The 23,180-nt window shown below is 46.0% G+C and overlaps 2 protein-coding genes and 1 pseudogene across 11 annotated transcripts in view; 2 read left to right on the top strand and 1 right to left on the bottom strand.

Moving 5' to 3' along the window:
* The first annotated feature begins 1 nt into the window (after position 1).
* TIRAP (TIR domain containing adaptor protein) lies at positions 2–18,502 on the top strand. 3 transcript variants are annotated; one of them, XM_027531791.1, is made up of 5 exons: positions 357–475; positions 10,285–10,408; positions 10,614–10,772; positions 13,012–13,623; positions 15,394–18,502. In XM_027531791.1, the coding sequence occupies exons 3-5, from the start codon at positions 10,706–10,708 to the stop codon at positions 15,411–15,413; spliced, it is 699 nt and encodes a 232-aa protein (XP_027387592.1). In that variant the 5' UTR covers positions 357–475; positions 10,285–10,408; positions 10,614–10,705; the 3' UTR covers positions 15,414–18,502. The 3 variants fall into 3 exon arrangements, with proteins under 3 accessions (XP_027387591.1, XP_027387592.1, XP_027387593.1); XM_027531792.1 differs by lacking the exon at positions 10,614–10,772 and adding an exon at positions 7,983–8,131 and having other exon boundaries at positions 394–475; XM_027531790.1 differs by lacking the exons at positions 10,285–10,408; positions 10,614–10,772 and having other exon boundaries at positions 2–475.
* Positions 17,872–19,529, bottom strand: LOC113885939 (annotated as a pseudogene). Its single transcript, XR_003509348.1, has one exon. The product of XR_003509348.1 is annotated as a ferritin light chain pseudogene (transcript).
* Positions 19,530–19,711: 182 nt separating this feature from the next.
* LOC113885942 (m7GpppX diphosphatase) overlaps positions 19,712–23,180 on the top strand; it is a 116,731-nt gene continuing 113,262 nt past the window's right edge. For 5 of the 7 annotated variants that reach the window (XM_027531800.1, XM_027531801.1, XM_027531798.1 and 2 more), the window contains exons 1-2: positions 19,921–20,468; positions 22,155–22,329. In XM_027531800.1, coding sequence (XP_027387601.1) covers positions 20,268–20,468; positions 22,155–22,329 — 376 coding nt within the window. In that variant the 5' untranslated portion in view covers positions 19,921–20,267. Of the gene's footprint in view, positions 20,469–22,154; positions 22,330–23,180 lie in introns of all 7 variants that reach the window. The other 2 variants (XM_027531803.1, XM_027531802.1) reach the window with 2 other exon arrangements.

Here is a 23,180-nt window from a genome sequence, read left to right as displayed (position 1 = left end):
GAAGATCCGCTGGAAAAGTGATAGGCTACCCACTCCAGTATTCTTGGGCTTCCCTTGTGGCTCAGCTGGTAGGGTGTTGAGAGGACTCAAATGAGTGAATCAAAGGTACTTTCCTTGTTTGACAGAGAACAGCCCCGAGCCTGCAAGTTCCGCTGCTGGTTTCGGGGAACTCGGGAGGAAAGACCTCGCTAAGCTCACGCCGGCTCAGTTGCTGCGCGGATGCCCGCGATCCTCCCCGTGGGCCCGAGGACGCAGACGCGGAGGACTTGGCCGCCGGCTGGCAGGGCGTCCCTTCAGGCCCGGCTCCGCGCGCGGGAGCGGCGGGCGGAGGAGGGGCCGCGGGGCCTGGCGCCTCCGCGCTTCCGGGGCAGCGGGCAGCCGAAGGCACTTCCCCCGGACGGGCGGACGGCCTCGGGCCGGAGCCCGCGCCCCGCACTGGTCGCACCAAGGCGGCGCCCGGCGCACCCAGGAGCAGGTGAGCGCTCGGAGCCCCGCGGGCCGCGATGGGCGGGGAGAGCAGGGGGCGGGGCCGGCAGGACCCCCGCGGGCAGTGGAGACCCTCCTTAGGCCCGCGTCCGACCCAGTTAGCGGCCGATCCCCGGTCCCCGCTCCCGGACTTGCCCGTCCCCTCCCTGGGGCACCTCTGCCGGATTCGCTATCATTCCCTCTCCGCCCCTTCACCTGGCTGCCCGTAGCACTCACACGGCGGAAACGGGGTGAAAACGCCCTTGGAGAGCGCTGTCACCTTCTCTGTCGCCAAGAAGCTCGTGCAGAGAGTCCTTGACCCTGCGCAGCCTGGCTCGGTCAGGTGGCTTCCGTCTTGAACCTAGATTCTTTTCCCTCCAGTCTCCCCGCCTCTTTCTCTGCTCGCAGCCTCTCCTCTGATGGCCTTTGTGACAATGTTTCAGCAAGAGCAGGGCTTTACTTAAGGGTAAGGGTTTATGAGGGAGGATCCCTTCCACAGTCATTTCGTGAACCTAGGCCATGGGCTGCGCATCGTGTGACAGTACTCAGCGAGCAGAGTCAGCCCCCTGTCCTCCACCTGGAGACACTAGGAAACACCCACACCCAGCCAAGTGCAGCTAAGAGACTGGAGGATTGGGTACACACTCATTGAGCTGACCCAGGGGCTACGGAGAGTCAGAAATGACCCACTATCAGAGGAAGTCACGGTCTAGTTAGTTTTAAAACCTTTTATAAAAATTGAAGTACAACCTACACAGAGAAAAGTGCCTGGATCTTAAGTGTACAGCGTACCTAGCGTCACTGCAGGATAAATGAAACATCACTCACACTCCAGATGCCCTTTTGGGGGAGATGTCTTCCAATCACTTTCACCTAAAGGTGACTGCTACCCTGGCTTTAACATCATAAATAATTTTATTTGGTTTTGAACTTTGGAAACTTAGGGTCATACTTCTGTACTTTTGTGTGTGATGCTTTGTGCTCAATATGTTGATTAACTCTTGTTGCATTTAGTGGTGGGGCTTCCCTGGTAGCTTAGCAGTGAAGAATCTGCCTGCAATGCAGGAAATGCGGGTTCAATCCCTGGGTCGGGAAGATCCCCTGGAGGAGGGCATGGCAACCCACTCCAGTATTCTTGGCTGGGAAATGCCATGGACAGAGGAGACTGGCAGGCTACAGTCCATGGGGTCGCAAAGAGTCGGATATGACGGAAGCAACTTAGTACACATGCATGCATTTATTGGTAGTTCATTTATTTTCATTGATGTGTAATTTTGAGCTGTATGGATAGACCCCAGTTTATTTCTACATTCTACTGGATACATAGATTGATGGATACGGACTGTTTCCAGCGTGGGGTTGTTGTAAATAGTGCTGCTGAGGCGTTCTTATTGTTGTCTTTTGGTGAGCATGTGTAAGTGCTTCTGCTGAGTATATTCCTAGAAGTGGAATATAGCGCCAGTTTTTCAAAGTCCCTCTACCAGTTTACACTCCTACAGGCAGTGTATGAGTTCCTGTTTCTACACGTGCTTACCAGTTCTTGATACTGTCTGTCTTCTTCATTGTAGCCATCCTGCTGAGTGAGGGGGAAATCGGGTTGCACTGAGGTTTAATTTGCATTTTTTCTGATGACTAATAAGTTGTGCATCTTTTCATGTCTGCTGGGCATTTGGATATCCTTTTGTGAAGCGTCTGTTCGATTGTGCCGCCTGTTTTTCCAATACGTTATTTCTTTTTTCCTTACCAGTTTGTAAGAGTTCCTAAATATTATGGATATGAAACATATTGGATATGTGATATTTTCTGTCTCAGGAGATTGCTTTTTCACTCTCTTGATGATGTCTTTTGAAGAAAGAAGTTCTTCAATTTAACATTGTCCAGTTTATCATTTTTTCCCTTATGGTTCTATTATTTATGTCCAGTTTTTTTCTTTTTTAATTGTTACCTATTGGGGACACAGGGAGTGTGCGAAATGGGTGAAGGTGGTCAAAAGGTATAAACTTCCAGTTATAAAATAAAGAAGTTCTGGGATGTAGTGAACAGCATGGTGACTACAGTTAATAATACTGTATTTGAAAGTTTTAAGGCAGTAGTACTTGAAAGTTTTGAGGACAAGAAAAAAATTGTAAGTATATAGTAATAGATGCTAACTAGACTTATTGTGATGATCATTTCTAAATATCTAAATAAATTGAATCATTATGTTGTTCACCTAAACTAGTACAATGTTAGATGTCAATTATATCTCAGTTTTTAAAAATCAGGAAAATAATCATAGGAAGGTAATCGCCTATATTTTCTTCTAAAAGCTTTGTTGGGATTCTCATGTATACCTACTATCGATTTGAAATTACTTTTTTAGTATGTTGGAGTATGTGGGTCAAGATTCATTTGGTTCTACAAGGCGGTCTAAATTGGCCCAGACCACCTTTCCCGCTGTAGTGCAATGTCAGCTTTGTTATAAACCAAGAGCATATATAGACGTGGGTCTGTTTTTCAACACCCTATTCTTCCATTTGTCTGTCCTTGTATATGAATATTATTGTGCCTTAATTACTGTTGTTTTATACTGTCTTTATTATACTGGTAGTGGAAGTCCTCTCAAAGTTCCTCTTTAAAAATTTTAGGTTTTATTTTTATATCTGACCTCCCCACCCCCAAGCCTTTTTCAAAAATATATAAAAAGCAATCATTTTGAAAGCTCAAAAGGAAACTAATGTATAAAAGCATAATTTATAAACCGAATCCATCATTAAATTCATTGCTACCACAGTCTATATTACATTCAATGCCTGCATATTTACATGAGACCTATGGCAAAACACATAAAAAGTAAATTCACATCATTTTAGTTTAAAAGGACCTTTAGGATATAGTTTTAAAACAAAGGGAGTTTTTTTAAAACTTAGGAACTGTATTCCAAAGACCAGTTTGCTACATTTGACAAAATATAGCAACACATTAAAATACTTCCCATTCATGTTTGGTCAGTAAGATATATTCCTACGTGACTGAAATACAGCTAAGGTTTTAGATTTTAACAACCAGAGTCACAATGCTTTTGATTTATAATTTAGGGAGTTCCCTGGTACATTGACTAGTGGTTAGGATTCATCACTGTTAACTGCTATGATCCAGATTCCATCCCTGGTCTGGGAACTGAGATCTCACAGGCTGTACAGTCAAAATATAAAAAAATAAAATAGCGGCCGCTTCTATACACACATGCACACACACACACACATGAAAAATTTGACTTGCTATTTATTTATTTTTGGCTATGCTGGGTCTTCTTTGCTGTGCGGGCTTTCTCTAGTTGTGACAAGCAAGGGCTCCTCTCTAGTTGCAGTGCGTGGGCTTCTCACTGCAGTAGCTTCTCCCCTTATGGAGTATGGAGGTGCTTGGGCTTCAGTAGTTGTGGCCTGTGGGCTTGGTAGTTGTAGCTCCGGGGCTCTAGGGCACAGGCTCAGTAGTTGTGGCGAACAGGCTTAGTTGCTTCTTAGCTTGTGGGATCTTCCCAGACCAGGGACTGGACCCGAGTCTCCTGCATTGGCAGGCAGATTCTTTACCACTGAGCCACCAGGGAAGCCCTTGACATGTTTGGTGGTGGTTTAGTCACTAAGTCATGTCCAACTCTTGCGATCCCATGGACTGTCGCCCGCCAATCTCCTCTGTCCATGGGATTTTCCAGGCAGGAATACTGGAGTGGGTTGCCATTTCCTTCTCCAGGGGATCTTCCTGACCCAGGAATTGAACCCCGGTCTCCTTCATTGCAGGCAGATTCTTTACCGACTGAGCTATGTTTAAAAGTCTTCAAAATTTACAAAATGTAGTGCTGAAAGCATTTGTACTTTGTTATATATTCAGCAAAAAGATTTAGTTTAATATAGATTATAAGACTTCAGTTAATTACCCAGAGTTCTATGACTATTTTCTGCCTGCTAGAGTCCCATCTTAAATCTGACTTTATAGCGAAATTAGTAGTTTGAAATTTATTTCACAAAATCAATCCCAAGATTTGCTGGGCACTTTTCAATTATTCCACTGCTTATATACATCGAGACAAGTGGTTCCTTGTGTCAGAATTACCTGTAGAGCTCTTAAAAACTACAAATTTGCAGGCTCCACTTTATTGAATAAGAATTTCCAGAGGTAGCTACTTTTAAATTAACTTAATTAGTTGTTATTTCTGGCTGTGCTGGGTCTTCGTTGGTGCACACAGGCTTTCTCTAGTTGCAGTGTGTGGTGACCACTCTCTAGTTTCGGTTCATGGGCTTCTCGTTTCTGTGGCTTCTCTTATTGCCGAACACCAGCTTTAGGGTGCACAGGCTTCAGTGCTTGGAGCATATGGACTCAGCTGCCCCGCAGCATGTGGGATCTTCCTGGAGAGGAGATCGAACCCATGTCCCCTGCATTGGCAGGCAGATTCTTAACCACTGGACCACCAGAGAAGTCTGGTAGCTATATTTTTTTAAAGTTTTCTTGGTGATAATGACATGCAGCTTTGTTTGGGAACCACTGCTGCAGCCCACTAGACCAATCTTTAGGTGCATCAGAATCCTGGAGTATTTGGGAGTTTTTTGTTAGTATTTGTGTGTGTGTGTGTTTTGTTTTTTTGGCTTTGTGTGTGTGTGTGTGTGATTTCAGTTTTTTTGCTTGGTTGGTTTTTGTTTGTTTTGCCGCAATATGCGGCTTGCGGGATCTTAGTTCTCCAGCCAGGAATTGAAACCAAGGCCTCAGCATTGAGAGTACTGAGTCCCAACCACTGTACTGCCAGGGAATTCCTGGGGGTACTTGTTTAAAAACCAGGTTCCCAAGTCTTCCTCCCAGAGATGTGATTCAGTGGATTTGGGGTCGGGCATAGGAACTGGCATTTTTAAACTCTTCCTTGTGATTGGTCCCTGTGTTCACTTTAGTGATGCATAACGAATTACTACAAATTTAGCAGCTAAGCCAACACCCATCTGTTACCTCAAAGTTTCTGTGGATCAAGGGCCGGGGAAAGGCTTGCCTGAGTCTTCTGCTGGGGTCTTACCCAGCCGCAGTCCAGGTGTTAGCTAGGACTGCGGTGCCATCAGAGACGCAAATGGGAAAAGAACCACTAATAAGCCCCCTCAGGTTATTTGTTGGCAGAATTCATCTCCTTGAAGTTGTAGGACTGAGGTCAGTTTCTTGCTGGCTGTTAGTGGGATACCACTCTTGGCTTCTCAAGGCTGCCCGAAGTTCCTTGACACCTGACTCTCTCATGACATAGGAAACTCCCAAGTTAGCAAAGGAGTCTCTTTCCAGTCTGATAAGATGGACTTTTACACCCACTCCCATGCACACACATACATCTGTATTAATACAAAATATCCATATATTGTGTATTATCTATTCATCAATAGGTATTCATTATATCTAGTGATACATACATGCAGTATGTATATTTGCTATTATATATAAATTATACATAATATAAATATCTTTATATTGTTTATAAATATATGTATATAAATATTTACACACAATATAAGTATCTAAATATTTATATATACATCTTATATAGCAAATATACATACTATATGTATGTATCAATAAGTATAAATGTATATACACACATGATCATGTTACTAATTATATGATATATATATGTATGTAGGATGAGATGGCTGGATGGCATCACTGACTCAATGGACGTGAGTCTCAGTGAACTCCGGGAGTTGGTGATGGACAGGGAGGCCTGGCGTGCTGCGATTCATGGGGTCACAAAGAGTCGGACACGACTGAGTGACTGAACTGATACATTTATAAACATATGCTTGCACACACACACGCACCATATGCATAGTAACGTAGTAGGTGAGTGACATACTACAACCTTCGCCATACCCTGTTGTAAGAAGTTATATGTCCTGTCCGTGCTCACAGTTGTGAACACTGGGGCCACTTTAGTGTCCTTACCTGTGTCTGTCAAGCTATTAACAGTTAATTCCAGCACTTTAAAAAAAATACTGATTTTGACTGCGTCAGGTCTTAAGTTGCAGCACGCAGGATCTTTAGTTGTAGCATTCAGTGAACTCTTATGTGGGATCTAGTTCCCTGACCAGGGATCAAACCTGGGCCCCCTGCATTGGAAGCGGGGAGTCTTAGCCACTGGACCACCAAGAAAGTCCCATAATTTCAGCACTTTAAGGGACATTGCCCTGCAAGTTCTAATGAATCCTGTCCTGACAAGCGTTTCAGCAAGCGTTTGAGCCTTTGAAACCAATGGTCTTAATTTTGAAGTCAAAGATCAGATGAAGTGTAGATGATACTATATCCATCAAAGAAGTGAAAAACTCCCTCGAACAGTTTAGACCTTTAAGCAGACCAGTTTTTAGCACTTAGAGTCAATGCTGTCTCTATTCAGTAGCCTCACATGCAATCAAAGATTGTGTATTACTTTCCCATTGCTTCTGTAACAAAGTACCACAAACAGTGGATTCGTACTGAACACATTTATTATCTTATAGATGCTGTGCATCCCTTCTGGAGTTGCTAGGGAGGAATCCAGGTCTTTGCCTTTTCCGACTTCTGGAGGGTGCCGCGTTCCTGCTGATAGCCCCACGTTGGCAGAATTCATCTCCTTGAAGAGGTGCCCCACAGGACCCCGACCTCTGCTTCTGCTGTCACATCTCCTCTCACTCTGACCCTTCTAACTCTTCTAAGACCTCTGTGATTACACTGGCCCACCTAGATAATCCAGGCTCATCTTCCTATCTCCAGACCCTTAATATCATCTGCAAAGTCTGCTTCTTCCAAGTAAGGTAGCTTATTTTCACCCAGGATTAGGATGTGGATGTCTTTGGGGGAACCACTGTGCCATCTTCCACAGATAATATTTCCTGTTTAACAGAAATGGAATATGAATTGGATAAGATACATAATCATATATCTTCATAGGTTTCAGTACATTCCCTATACAATAGGTACTGGAGACCAGTTAGATATTGAATAATACTTAATACACTTTGGGTTTTATTCAGTGGAGCTTTATAGTATTTACCTCACATTCTAAGTTCTTCTTATAATATTGAAAAAGTATTCTAATAACAATGACAGTAACATGCTACTATTTTTGGTTTTGTTTTGAAGAAGCTCTTTACTAATTTTCTATCAAGTTTTTGTAATTATCTACAAAGTAGGTATTTAGGTCTATATCCTTCTACTTGATGAACTGTTTAAAGGAACAGGGAAAAGTGACTACAGAACAAATCAGAGACTAGACAGAGCGAGTGATGAGAACTTGCAGTTGGAGATTTGGGTTCACTAGCTTTTTGTCTGCCTGACAAGTATGTCTTCTACATCTAATACCAGACTATTACTAAAGCCTGTCAAGATTAAAGCATATCTGAGTGATCGCTCCGCAACCTCGGCCGCACAAGAACTGAAAAGAAACAAGGAAAATGCAGTAGGGTTTTAGATTCTGGGAAACAGACAGTGTACACAGTTAATGGAACTGATCTTCATTCTTGCTCAATTTTCCTTTGTCAAAGATGCTGTTTCCTGTGTTTGAACTTTTCCATAACGTCAGTCACTAGGGCCTATACCAGTCCACTTCCAGTGGCTATTGGGCAATTGGACTTCTTCTTAAACAAACAATGAAAAAACACAGCTACCAAAAATCAGCATTAGTGTCAAAAGGGTAAGTAATTTGAGAAACTGAGAAACTGAATCTTAAATCTACATTGGTTAAGTATACTAAAGTTTTATGTCAATTTTGAACCTTTAAGCTGTCATAAAAATATCAAATCAGTCTCCAGTTTGTGTGTCAAAGTCAAATAATGAATTTTCAAATTAAAACACAATTGAAAAAATGTTTAAGATAAAAAGTAAGTAGCATTGTGTCTACTACTGGGGGGCTGGTTGCGGGGAGCAGGGCAGGGAGCGGAAGGACATCTTGAATGGTTGAAATGAAGATGTCAAGAGACAGCAACTCCTAGACTTGGTGGTCCAGTGGTTAGGACTCCCCACTTCCAATGTAGGGGGCCTGGGTTCGATCCCTGGTCGGGGAACAAGAGCCCATGTGCCGCAACTAAGACCTGGTACAGGCAAATTAAAGCAAAAAAAAACCCCAACAACTCCCAAATCTAACAGTGGTTACTAGGCACTGCCTCAGCCTCTCCACTTAGGGGGTCTGAAATCCAAAGAGTATTAGGTAGGAAAAGAAACACACATCTTTGTTAATGTTCCCATCTTCGTGTCCTTTTGGCTGGCTTCGCAGCTGTCTGCTTTGCTCTTTCAAACATGCCTCTTCCCAAGCCCATCCCAACTCCTCCTGCCCCCGGACACCTGCCCCGCCCTCTGCTGCTGCAGTTCAAGTTCTCTTTTTGAACTTTTATGTTTTCATGAATCATCAGTACCTCTTGTCTTCTCTCCGTCAGCTTGGCATAAGGGTGTTCAGCATTTAGCCAAATGAAACATGTTTGTCCAACGTTGAAAGACTTTCTTCGACTTTTGAAAACTCTTTATCTCAGTGTGTCTATTCAGACATATCCTTTCTCTGTGGCTTCCTGGGGCAGTGGGCGGGGGAGAGGGCGGGGTAGGGTTGTCTTGACCTCTGCAGATCCATCAAATAGTGAGACAGCAATCCTTGCTCTAGTGCCCAGTCCTCTACCAACCCTTCATCTCCAGAAGCCACTAGATCGCAGTGACTCTGTTTCAGATCAGGTGGGCTCTGCTCCACACAGTATCCTCCCAGAAACCTAAGCAGAAAGAGTCTCCGCCATCAGGGACATTAGGTCATCGTGGTGGGAAAAGAACACAGCGAGTTGCCATCTGAGGTAGTCTTGGTCCTTTGCATTTCCATATAAATGTTGATGCCTTTTGACAATCCCTTCCCTCCACCTCCAAAAAGTAAACCAACAACCTTCTGGAATTTGGAAAAACTTTGACTATATCCCTCCAGTATCTGGCTTGTTTTATTTTTTAAAATATTTGCTGCGTTAGGTCTTCGTTTCATCATACAGGGTCTTTCGTTACGGCATGTGGACTCTCTAGTTGCGGCTCTTGGGCTTAGTAAGTCTGTGGCATATAGGATCTTAGTTCCCCCACCAGGGATTGCACCCAGGTCCCCTGCATTGCAAGGTGGATTCTTAACCACTGGACCACCAGGGAAGTCCCTGGATTGTTTTATTTTTTCATTTATTTATTATTTTCTCTATTTGTGAAGAGCAGGTGCTGGGGCTTCTCTGCGGTGGCTTCTCTGGTTGTGGAGCACTGGCAGGCTCTAGAGTGCGCAGGCTTCAGTAGTTGTGATTTTCGGGTTCTAGAACACAGGCTCAACAGCTGTGGCAAACGGGCGTAATTGCCCCAGGCATACGGAATCCTCCCGGACCAGGGATCGAACCCGTGTCTCCTGCATTGGCAGGCAGATTCTTTACCACTCAGCTACCAGAGTAATTTTTTTCCTGAGCATTCTATACCATGCACTTTACGTAAATCATCTCATGTAGTCTTCACAATAATGCTGAGCAGGCTGTAGTATTTCACAGATGGAAAAACTAAAGTTTTGCAAGAGTAAGTAGTTTACCAGAGGCCACAGTTCATAAGAGATCTAGGAACTCTGCCTGCAGAGTCTGTAAACTCTACCACTTTGTGCAGCTGAGGGAGAGAGGGAGGGAGAAAAGGTTGGATGGCTGGGGGGCAGATGGAGGGAGTTATTTGGGGAAAGGCAGGCTTGGAGGAAAAGTCTTCCAAGGTTTCTTACATGAGCTGGCTTTTTACTGCAAAATATCTGTTTAGCTTGACACGTAATTATTTGTTCAAATAGCAACAGACCTTCTTCTCTGATTTCAGCATTTACACAAGAAGTTCCTACAACGAGGTGCTTGCCAGTTGCCCTTCCCCAGATCCCGAATGCAACCCTGGCCAGGTGGCGCAGAGGACAGTCACTCTGCTGGTCATGCTGAGCTCATACTCTGTAAGTCTGATCACTACACAGATTGGGGTTTCACTAGAAACCAGCTCTAATCCCAGTGGTGGCTGACCCTAATCCCATAAGGGACCCATTTAGAGACTGAGCCTCTGTCAGGCACCCAGAGAGAAAGAACTCCCAGAGCCCATGCCCAGAGACTGGGAGTAAGGTAGGTCCAACTTTTGTGACCTGCTCTCTCTGTCTCTTGTAGAATGGCTGTTCCATGAGGTCAAGACTGGGGCCCCTCCCTTCTCCCACTTTACCAATGCCTGGTCTCATGGGGTTAGTTTGGACCCCACCACGATGGCATCATCAACCTCCTCCCCGGCTCCTGGCTCCAGGTCCAAGAAGCCTCTGGGCAAGATGGCTGGTGAGTAGACACAGACTCCTAATTCCAGGAGGCTGCCTGGCCCCCAAACACAGGCCCTGAAGAGATTCAAAGGAGGCTGATGGTCAGGGGGAGTGGTCCTGTCTTGACCTCAGTGCCCAGGTCTCTGTGGGGAGTGAGGAGGTGTGCCTCTGGGAGCCTTCAATCATTTTGGCTCACTGGTCTCCCAGGTGTGCTCAGCTAATCGTCCCAGCCTGGAAACCACCATGCTGAGTACTTAACTTGCTGTCTCTTGTCATCTAAATCACTCAGAATCATTCAGAGGAAGGAGATAAGCAGAGCAGAGAGAGAGGACAAGTCCACTTCCAGAATACCAGACTTTCTGTCCTGATCAAAAGCTGGAGAGGCTGAGTTGAAATCATTTGGAGTACTCAACAATATGCCAGATATGGCATTATTTCCTCTAACCTTCAACAACCGGAGAAGGCAATGGCAAGCCACTCCAGTACTCTTGCCTAGAAAATCCCATGGATGGAGGAACCTGGTAGGCTGCATTCCATGGGGTCGCTACGAGTCGGTCGCGACTGAGTGACTTCACTTTCGCTTTTCACTTTCATGCAATGGAGAAGGAAATGGCAACCCACTCCAGTGTTCTTGCCTGGAGAATCCCAGGGACGGCAGAGCCTGGTGGGCTGCTGTCTATGGGGTCTCACAGAGTCGGACACAACTGAAGCGACTTAGCAGCAGCAGCAGCAGCCTTCAACAACAACTGAAATGAACCCATTTTCCAGATAAGGAAGTGGAAACATTGACTGGCTTGTTTAAAGCCATCCAGAAAGCAAGCGGTCCACAATCAAATCTGTGGGGCCCTCCAAAGTATGGTTTGGAATCAATCAGTGCTAAGGTCTTCAGGAGTTCTGACAGTGACCTCCTTCCACATTTCCATTTTCCCCATTTGGCAGGAAGCTAGGATTTCTCAGGGCTTCCCAAGTGGCGCTAGTGGAAAGAACCTGCCTGCCAATGTGGGAGACATAAGAGATGTGAGTTCGATCCCTGGGTTGGGAAGATCCCCTGGAGGAGGATATGGCAACCTACTCCAGTATTCTTGTCTGGAGAATCCCATGGACAGAGGAGCTAGTGGGCTACAGTCCACAGGGTCGTGGAGTGGGATATGATTGAGGAGACTTAGCATGCATGTACCTAGCATGTAGGATTTCTCATGGCCAAACAGGTGCCAATCCCTGCCTCTCTTTTGCTCCCCTTAATCTAAATCCACCTCCCCTGAGTGCTAAAAGTGGGTTTGGGGACTAACTGACATTTACCAGCTTAATACAATTCTGCTTACAGACTCACAGATGGTTGACTAGTCATCTCGTGGGACGTTCTGGTTAGGATGAGTGTATCAGAAACCAAAGGGTGTGGAGCAGGCAAAGCTGTCTTTCCTAACCAGGCTGGTAAAACAGCTAGAGTTGTTGTTGTTTCTCATATTGTTATACCAAAGATTTTTTTTTAATTATTGAGGTATAATTGACATACTCTACTCCATTAGTTTCAGATGTACAACATAATGATCCAGCATTTGTATACATTGCAAGATAATCATGACACTAAGTCTAGTTAACTTAGACTTACTTAACTAGTTAACTAAGTTAACTCTAGTTAACATCCATTACCTTACAGTTCCTTCTTGTGATGAGAACTTTTAAGATCTACTCTCTTAGTAACTTTCAAATATGCAGTACAGTAGGAAAAGCAGGTATTATGTCTCCGCTGACTTATAAAACTGCCAGGCTTATTTATTTATTTTGGCTGCTCTGGGTCTTTGTTGCTGTGTGTGGGCTTTCTCTAGCTGCAGTGCACAGGCTTTTCATTGCGGTGACTTCCCTTGTAGAGGAGCTTGGGCCCTAGGGCACGTGGGCACCAGTAGTTTCTGCTCGCGGGCTCTGGAGTGAGCGCTGGAGCTTAGTTCCCCGGAGGCACATGGAATCTTCCTGGACCAGGGATGAAACCTGTGTCCCTTGCATTGGCAGGCGGATTCTCAACCATTGGGCCACCCGGGAAGTTCAAACAGCCAGTTTTTATGTATTTCCCAAACCTTTAAAGACAGGGGAAGTTTGGGGCAAGTCCTGAGGGATGGACACAGTACACAGAACAGCTGGTGTGAGAAGCTGGGCAGGGGAGACGGACTGGGGTCCCTCCTGAGGTGACTCTTCTCTGGTGGGGTCGGGAGGAAGCCCCTTCTGAGAACTCCAAGCCTAAGCAATGCCTCTCTCCACTGCAGACTGGTTCAGGCAGGCCCTGGCGAGGAAGCCCACGAAGATGCCCGTCTCCCCAGAAAGCGCCCTCAGTGACGTTTCACACCCGAGCTCACCGGACAGCCCCCCATCCCTGGGCTCCAGCTCAGAGGTGTCTCCCATCCCTGCACCGTCGCACAGGAGCGCTGACGGTGGCGGCGGCAGCGGCAACAGCGGCAACAGCAGCGGCGGCCGCTGGAGCAAGGACTATGATGTGTGCGTGTGCCACAGCGAGGAGGACCTGGCGGCCGCCCAGGAGCTGGTCTCCTACCTGGAGGGCGGTGCCGCCAGCCTGCGCTGCTTCTTGCAGCTTCGCGACGCCACCCCAGGTGGCGCCATCGTGTCCGAGCTGTGCCACGCGCTGAGCAGCAGCCACTGCCGCGTGCTGCTCATTACCCCCGGCTTCCTCCGGGACCCGTGGTGCAGGTACCAGATGCTGCAGGCGCTGAGCGAGGCCCCCGGGGCCGAGGGCCGCACCATCCCCCTGATGTCCGGCCTCAGCAGAGCCGCCTACCCCGCCGAGCTCCGATACATGTACTTCGTGGACGGCCGCGGTCCCGAAGGTGGCTTCCGCCAAGTTAAGGAGGCTGTCATGCGGTGTAAGCTTTGGGGAAGGGCTTGCTCTACCTGGGCTTTTAGGAGACACCCAGTGTTGTCTAGTATGGGCTTCACTCTATTTTATCTTTTTAGGAAAATATTTGTCTGCTCAGCATCTTTTAGCTGGCGGGGACCTTCCTTGAAGTGTGAAGGCTCTTTCAGTTGTCACCTGAGAACTCTTAGTTGCAGGGAAGCAGGATCTAGTTCCCTGACCAGGGATGGAACAACCAGTCTCCCCTCCGCCCTGCATTGGGAGCACAGAGTCTTAACCGCTAGACCACCAGGAAAGTCCCTAGGCTTCACTTGATTGCACTTGGCAAATACTGTGATTTTTTTTTTTTTTTTTTTTTACAAACAGAAGGTTTGTGGCAACCTTTCCTGGTCAGATGATAATTAGCATTTTTTTTTCTTTTTTAGCACTATGTATTTTTAAATTAGGGCTTCCCTGGTGGCTCAGATGGTAAAGAATCTGCCTGCAATGCAGGAGACCCGGATTTGATCCCTGGGTGGGGAAGATCCCCTAGAGAAGGAAATGGCAACCCACTGCAGTATTCTGGTCTGGAGAATTCCATGGACAGAGGAGCCTGGTGGACTACAGTCCATGGGGTCACAAAGAGTCAGATACGACTGAGCAGTTGTTTCTATTCCTATTTTTTAATTAAGGCATGTACATTTTTTTAAATCAACTTTTTATTGAAGTATATTTGATTTACAATGTTGTGTTAATTTCTGCTCTACAGCAAAGTGATTCGGTTATACATATTTTTTTAATCTTCTTTTCCATTATGGTTAATCACAGGATATTGAATATAGTTCTCTGTGAAGGTATGTACATTGTTTTTAAAAACATCATGCTTTTGAACACTTAATAGACTACAGGAGAGTATAAACATAACTTTTACATGCACTGGGAAGCCAAAGAATTTGTGACTCACTTGACTGCAATATTGGCTTTATTATGGTGGTCTGTAACTGAACCTGCAGTGTTTCTGAGGTCTACCTGTAGTTCAGGATGCAGGCTCTGGAAAAGACTGTGTTACCTGGGTGAGTTACTTAACTGCTCTGTGCCTGGGTTTTCTCATTGGTTGAATGAGAATTATATTATATACCTAAATAAGTATGTACACTAAGTAGGTATTCAGGATACTGCCTGCCACATGTAAAATATTTGTAACAGGCAAGGCCTAGCACATGTCAAGTCCTCAATAAATATTAGCCATTATCATCATTATTGGGACTTCCTGGGTGGCTTAGTGGGTAAAGAATTAGCCTGCAATGCAGGAGTCACGGGTTGGATCCCTGGGTCGGAAAGATCCCCTGGAGGAGAAAATATCAACCCACTCCAGTATTCTTGCCTGGGAAATCCCATGGACAGAGGAGTCTGGTGGGCTACAGTCCATGCGGTCGCAAAGAGTTGGACATGACTGAGTGACTGAACATACACACACATACACATCATCATTACTAGTATTAATAGTATTAGATTTCTCTCATTGAGGTCAGGTTGGCCTCAAGAGCTAGGAATGTCCACCAAGAGCCAGGAACATGCCAGGAGGGACCCTGGTTTAGTATTGGTTTAGTAAAGCAAACAGGTGCAAAATAATAGGAAAGGATTGCCCATAATAAGCATATCCAGGGAGGGGCAATATGTAACAGTGGGTTTGGAAAGTAAAATACAGATTAAAAAGCAGTGGAGGCAGGGAGCTGTTTGGGAAACAGATGTTGGGATCTGAGGATGGTGACAAGCCCTGTGCCTCTTGGATCTCTTTCAGACCTGCAGACCCTTGGCTGACGCTTGATCCATCACCACAGCACCCAGAAAGTTGGAGCAAAGTGGGAAATGGAGTTAGAGGGCCCAGGGCCTGGGATTTCAGCAGACACACTGAGTTGTAAGGAGTGAGTTTGCAGGACACTGTATATGACCCAGGGATCAGACTGTCTGTGGCCTCCATATCCGTGGGCTCTTAGGAAGGACACAGGGAAGTTGGGGAGTCCCCCCAGGAAGGCCTGGCGAGGCTGGGGACTCCCCCAGGAAGGCCTGGGGAGACTGGGGACTTCCCCAAGAAGGCCTGGGGAGACTGGGGATCCCCCAGGAAGGCCTGGAAGAGCCAGAAAGTGGAGGTTGGAGGAAGTGCTGATACCAAGATATGGCCCACGTGATGCCGCCTGTGTGACTGGACATGAAGCCTGGCAGGTCATGTCTGTGTCTTCATCCCCTGGAATCGGGCACTGGTGTTGAGGTGCATTCCTCTTGAAGAGGTGGCTCACCTGAGTAAGGAGCTGGAATCCTGGACCACTTGCCTCAGCTGCGTGGTTTTCCGCGGTGCCGGGGGAAGCCCTGAGCAGGCGTCAGGAGAAAGCAACAGGTATGGTGTCTTTCACACTCACACTCCTGCCGGGGTCTCCCTGTGACGTCGTTCACATCTGAAAGGCACGAGGAAGATGCCCTCAGCACTGCTGTTTGTTTCCACTGCACACCTGTCATTCGAGACCCACACCTAGAAACCATTCAGAAGAGACAGGAGAGAGCAGGGAGCAGGTGGGGCAAAGAGAAGGGAAACTCAGACCTTTTAGCTGGGGTTAAAAGCCCACTCATCCATGCACCGACATGCGGGCTTCATCAGGGGTCTGGCCAGAACTCATGCTTTCTCATGCAGAGAGCTCCTCACCTCTGCACTCAGAGGAATCAGCATATTCCTCTGGAGGATGGTATGTTTTCAATAAAACTTGTTGAGCTGAAATGAACTTATTATTTCCCTGATGTATACTTTTGTGTCTCTTCATCCACTCCCCACCCCAACATCTCCTTTTACTGAAAAAATATATACACACATATATTTTTTTAAAAACTGAGATATAATTGACATATATTAGTTTCAAGTGTACATGATTTGCTATCTGCATATATGAGAAAACCTTTAATTACAAATTATCTTATTATATATGAAAGGACTAAAGAATAATGTCGTACACTCACGTACTCTACACCCAGCTTAGAAACAAACTCTCACAAGCCCTTAATTATATTCTCCTTCCTTCTCCTACTAGAAGTAACCACTACCCTAAATTTTGAATGTTATCACTCTTAGCTTTTCTCTAGAAATTTATTACGTATGTATGCATCCCTGACAGCATACTTTTACATGGTTTTGTATTGTAAATAAGCGGTGTTATGTTTACAGATTATGCAAATTCCTTCCTTTGGCCATATGTTTGTAAGATGTATCCACGTTGATGCATGGAGCTCCAGTACATTCACTTTCATCCCATTATGTAAATATACCACTGTTTAGCTGCACATTCTTCTACAAATGGACACTGGGTTGTTTCAGTTTTTTTTTTTTTAATTGAAAACAATAAGCCTGTGAGCATTTTTATTCTTGTATATGTTTTCCAGGGCAAGATCTAGGATGTAACCTAGATGGGGAATAGTTAAGAGTAATGGTCTTGGTAGAAGATATGAAATTTTCCTCCAAGTTGATTCTGCCAATTTCTGTTCCTACCCTGTGTGTGTAAGAGTTGCCACTTTTTCATGTTCTTGCTAACAGTTAGAATTATCAGATTTTTTTATTTTTATTTTTTGCTACACTACACAGCTTTTGGGGTCTTACTTCCCTGACTGGGGATTGAACCCAGGCTCTGGCAGTGAAAGCGCTAAGTCCTAAACACTAGACTGCTAGGGAATTACTTAGAATTATCAGTTTTTTAGAGCTTCTCTAGTAGCTCAGATAGTAAAGCGTCCGTCTGCAATGCAGGAGACCAGGGTTCAATCCCTGGGTTGGAAAGATCCCCCTGGAGAAGGCAATAGCAACCCACTCCAGTATTCTTGCCTGAAGAATTCCATGGACAGAGGAGCCTGGTGGGGGACAGTCCACAGAGTCACAAAGAGTCAGACACAACTGAGTGACTAACACATACACACACGTCAGTTTTTAAAGTGTGTGTGAATTTGGTGGGTGAATACTGGTATCCTATTGTCATAATATTCTTTCTTCTCTTTTGCCTTTATTATAAAAAATATACACTAAAAGGAAGGCGGCAATTTGACAAATCCCTGCATACCTATCACCCAGCTTCAACAATTACCAGCTCAGAGATAAGCTTTTATTAACAATAACCCTACCCATAAGTCACCTCCAGATCCTTTGAAGCAAAACCCAGGTGTTATTTTATTTCTAAATATTTAAGTATGTCTCTCTAAATTATTAGAAGTTTTTTTAAAAAAAATATGACCACAATATAACAGTATCTTTTAAAGAAGTTTTATTTTTTAATGTAAACACTTCTATTTGTAGTTTGCGCTTTCTGTGTCTTCTTTGGGAAATCTTCCCTACTCTTGTATTTTCTTATGGAAGTAGTTACATTTGGTTCTTTAATCCAGCTGGATGTTTGGATGTTTGTTCGGGTTTGTTTTTGTTGCTCTCGATTTGTAAGTCAGAGAGCCGTTTCCCCCCCATTTGAATAGCCATTCTTTGCTGGCGCCCATCCTCCCCCACTGACTGTGCTGTCTCTGGTGTCTTTGTCATGTATCACACGCCTAGGTTCTCCAGGCTCCTTCCTTCATCTTCATGTACCCTGTGTGAGTGGCACCCTGGCTTACTTACCGCGGTTGTTAGTAAACCTCGATAATTTACAGTAAGCTCTTCCCACTTCCTTTATTCCTCAGAATCACTTCAACCCTCCCTGTTCCTTTATTCCTTCATATAAATTGTTTATTCCATGTGTCAGATTCCAGGAATGGGCCAATTAGTATTTTTATTGGACTTACATTGAGTTGAGAGATTAATGTGGAAAGAATAGATGTTTTAATACTTTATAAAAATGTTATGACTCCATTTCTTTGTCTTTAAATGTATGTCAATAAACTTTATATAAATCTTTTCCATATTGGTCAGTCACATTTTTTATGAGATTTATTCCTTAGCATGTCATATTTTCTGTTGCTAGTGTAAAAGGTATTTTTATTTATTTTGTGCTGCAAAAAGCTTTACTTTTTCCATTTGGTCCAAAGCTTGAGAGAGGGCTCCAGGATGTTAAAAAGCTGCCTAGTGGCTATAGAGAGGGGCTTCAGGCAGAAGCCCTGATGTTAGGGTGGTTCCTAAAAGGCCCCTGGGCTCCAGAGGGTCCTAGTCTTGCTTGAGGGTGAGCCTTTTGAAGAGATATTCATCCAGTCCTGCCTGGGGACCAGCCAGACTGTGAAGGTTGGTTGGGTGGTCACCTGTTTTCTTGATGAGTTTCACCTCCTTATCTAGGAAGTGGGTCTCCAGGAAGTCACAGATGTGGGGGTCTGCACGGGCAGAACGCAGGCCATGCAGATCCAAAATGGCCTGTTCTAGGTTCGTCTCCAGGAGAAGGGCAGCTTCAATAGCGTCCTGGCTTTTACCCCACTCCTCTTGAGACGGCTTCTGCACCTCCAGGAAGAGGGTCCAGCTGCTGCACTGGCTTGGCATTTTCAAGAGATGCTTGAGGGCCCTCGTGCTTCTCCGTGGCCAATTTGCAAAAGAAGTGGCCCACACCCTCCAGAGCCACAATGTTGCGGTCCAAATAGAAGCCCAGAGAGAGGTAGGTGTAGAAGGCCTGCAGTGTAAGTGACTGACAGCAGCCACCACCTCAGTGGAATAATTCTGACCAATCTGGGAGCTCATGGTTAATCTGTAATAAGGAGTTAAGCTCCCCAAAATGGTTGTGGCTGCTCCTGGTGATAGTGGACAGCTGAGTGACTGATTCTGAAGGCTCCACTGGTGGTCGGAGGCTGGAGCGAGGGGCATCCCTGGGTCTGTTCCATCCAAGCACTGTTGAAGCAAGAGACGGATCCACTGCAGAGGGAACTACAAGTTATTTTTAACTTATACTTTTTATGTGTTACTGGTGAGCTTCCCTGGTGATTCTGCCTGCTGATGCAGGAGACACAGGTTTGATCCCTCGGTGGGAAAGATCCCCTGGAGAAGGGAATGGCTACCCACTCCAGTATTCTTGCCTAGAAAATCCCATGGACAGAGGAGCCTGGAGGGCTACAGTCCACGGGGTTGCAAACAGTCGGACACAACGCAGCGACTAAACAACAAGAGGTGAAGACTACAAAACTGGCTGAAATAGATTTTTCAGTTTGAGTTCCTGGATCATGTAGGCAGTATGAATCTGAATTCTAAACCTGAATGGAAACTGACCAGTGATTACAAGTTTTCAGGATTTTTGTTTTTCCCCCTTCTCTCCAGAGCCAGATGTTGACGCAGATAAGTTTCCTAAACATCTTGTTTCCTCCAGTGGGACAGCTTTTAAAAAAATTTTTAGGTAGTTGGCCTTTTATTGAGGTGGTGGCCCCTTAGAGATGTTGCAGAGAAATTATAAATACAATTTTTACATGGCAGTCTCTCTAGCCCTCCTGTTTAGAGACCTGCTGCCTTCTCTTTTCCCTCAGCACCGGTCTCCACGAGGGCGGGCCAGCACAAGGGGATCAAGGACAAGTAACCTCGAATTAAAACGCTGGATGGGAGGAGGTCCCAGGAATCCGAGCCCCTAGGCTCCTTAGCGCCAGAAGAGCCCCCGTCTCCGGGCCCGAAGCACGTCGGGAGTTGTAGTCGCCACTTCTGTCGGGGTGGGAGGAGCTTGTGAGGTTTGCGCAGGCGCACACCTCCCGCCCGGCAGCATGGCGGAGCTAGCCCATCAGCAGAGCAAGAGAAAGCGCGAACTGGACGCCGAGGAGGCGGAGGCATCCAGCACAGAGGGAGAGGAAGCGGGCGTTGGGAATGGTACTTCTGCCCCTGTCCGCTTACCTTTCTCCGGCTTTAGGGTGAAAAAAGTGCTGAGGGAGTCTGCGCGGGACAAAATCATTTTCCTGCACGGGAAGGTACCAATAGGCAGTTCTGGGGAGGGGATACGGAAGGGGGTGACCCAATCGTCGCCTCGGAGGCGGATTTTGCTTTTTTTTTTTAAATAGATTCTTCGGAAAATACCAATCCTGGGACAGGGGAGGCAGAGTGCACTAATATGCATCCGAGGGTTGGTTGGTGGAAGGGACAGGATTATCCGTGAAATTAACTAAGGGAATTAACACGCGTAAGGCTAAATTTCTTAATTCCTCTTTTACTAAAATAAAGAACTAACACCAGTAGAGTGTGTTGCCGATTAAAAATCACATGTTGAAGTCCCTAAGGATTCATCGTTCATTCATTAAACCTGTAAGATGCTAGTGAAAGTGAAAGTGTTAGTCGTTCAGCCCTGTCCGACTCTTTGCGACCCCATGGGCTGTATCCCACTAGGCTCCTCTCTCCAAGGGGTTCTCCAGGCAAGAATACTGGAGTGGGTTGCCATTCCCTTCTCCAGGGATGGAACCCACCTCTCCTACATTGCAGGCGGATTCTTTACTGTAAGTTTGTAGTTCAGTTCAGTTGCTCAGTGGTGTCAGACTCTTTGTGACCCCATGAATCGCAGCACGCCAGGCTTCCCTGTCCATCACCAACTCCCAGAGCTTGCTCAAACTCATGTCCATGGAGTTAGTGATGCCATCCAACCATCTCATCTTCTGTCAGAAGCTAGTAAATGTTGCTGGATGGTCTTGTTCATCCAGGCCCCAGGCAGTGACATAGAGACTGCAGGAGGTTTGATCCTTGCTCTGCAGGACTCCACCCCAACAGGGGAGACAGTTTATTCAATTGCTGGTCCAGTTCTACATGCCATGAGCTGACAGGCCAGCACTGATGAGAATTACCATCTTTGATCTCCAGGAATGCACAGTATCTGCCAGTAGACAGACACCGCTGGCTCAAATACTATGTGCTCAGCTTTCTAGCACGGACTCAGGAGAGACTGAAGACCACCCCAAGAACTAGTGAGGAGGCTGTCAGAGGGTTCTCCAGAACTCCTGGCAAGAGCTTTCACTTTTGGAAGCTCGGGGGAACCTGTCTGAGGCATCTGAGCCTATCTCTGTGTCTCATTTTTTTGGCCATGCAGGATCCTAGTTCCCTGACCAGGGCTGGAACCCATGCCTCCTGCATTGGAAGTGTGGAGTCTTAACTACTCGACCACCGGGGAAATCCCTGCATCTCTTGTTTTTTAGCAAGGTTCTGTGTGGTTCTCTGAGCCCACCTGTCTTCAGTCTGCGGTTCCTGCTGAAGATTTTAACCAAGAGAACCTTGGAGCTTGAAGCTAGTTGGGATACCCAAGAGATTCTACTTTCTGTTTCAGCGTTGACTATTTGTGTCACTTTGGGCAGGTCACTTAATCTTCTCTAGACCTCAGATTCTTCATCTGTAAAATGGGGAGAATTTGACAGAGGCCTTATGAGCCTAAAAGAGAAGATAGCGGAGAAGCTTTGCATCTTTCAGAAGAAGGATGCCACAAGGATTTGGGCTGATGAGATGTCTTCTGTGGGAGGAAACATGAGTACCTTTGGCTAGACTTCCCCAGAGGGAAGACTGCAGGGAAGGAAACCCCAAGTGTTGGGATTGCAGAGGCCCTGGGAGCGTTTATGTTTGCTCTCCGGGCCTCCCCAGTGGTTCTGCCTCTGGGCCCACTGATGGTGTCTCCCCCACAGGTGAATGAGGCATCTGGGGACGGGGATGGGGAGGATGCTGTCGTGATCCTAGAGAAGACGCCTTTCCAGGTGGACCAGGTGGCCCAGCTCCTGAAGGGCAGTCCTGAGCTCCAGCTCCAGTTCTCCAATGATGTCTACAGCACCTATCACCTTTTCCCTCCAAGGCAACTCAGTGGTAAGACAGGAGTGGAGGTGGCTGTCTGCGGGGAGAGTGTGATGGTGGGGAAATAGGGGAACAATGACCACTCCACTACAGATTTACATGTTCCAGTTACAGTGGTCCCCTGTGAAGGAGGAGGGGACGCTTGGCATTCTATGAAGACATTTTTGGTTGTCAGAACTGGGGAGGTAGGGTGTTGCTGGTTCCTAGAGGATGGAGACCAGAGATGCTGCTAAATAACCTACAAAGCACCGGATGGGCCCCCACAACAAAGAAATGGTGGTGGTGTCAAGGCTGAGAAACTCAGCTCCAGCATGATGTGCTTTGGGGCGGGAGTGTGATTCATAGGAATAATGGTGATTGTCTGTACTTCTTAAACCCTTTATGTTGTACTGGCCACCAGTTTTAAGTATTCTACATGTATCATTGTATTTAGTCTTCAGAACAGCCCTATTTTGGTAGGACTTTACGGAGGAGGAAACTGAAGTTTGGGAAGGTTAAGAAAGCTGTCCAAGATCACACAGCAAATAGGTAGCAGAAAAACTGAGATCTTTAGTTGATCAAGGAGTTGCTTTCACCACATGGCTATGGAATGAGCAGTGTGCTGGGTGCTGTAAGATCAGTTAGTTTCCGGAAGGAACTCACTGTCTAGGGTGGGGAGACAGGAAGTGTAATTGAGGAGGGACTTGAGAAGGGGAGGATTTTGTGAGTTAAGAAGCAGAGATTTTTGGTCATTTATGGTTGCCTGAAACACAAGACCTTGTACTTAGTCCAAATGTGATGTGCGACCAGGCAGGCCTTTCCTGCAGAGGTTTGGGAGGCCAGCCTTTCTTCTTCTGGAGGAAACGGCCTGAGCTGTATTATGG

This window comes from Bos indicus x Bos taurus, chromosome 29 (genome assembly GCF_003369695.1).
Source record: "Bos indicus x Bos taurus breed Angus x Brahman F1 hybrid chromosome 29, Bos_hybrid_MaternalHap_v2.0, whole genome shotgun sequence".
Classification (NCBI taxonomy): domain Eukaryota; kingdom Metazoa; phylum Chordata; class Mammalia; order Artiodactyla; family Bovidae; genus Bos; species Bos indicus x Bos taurus.
This window is presented reverse-complemented; position numbering and strand designations above follow the sequence as displayed.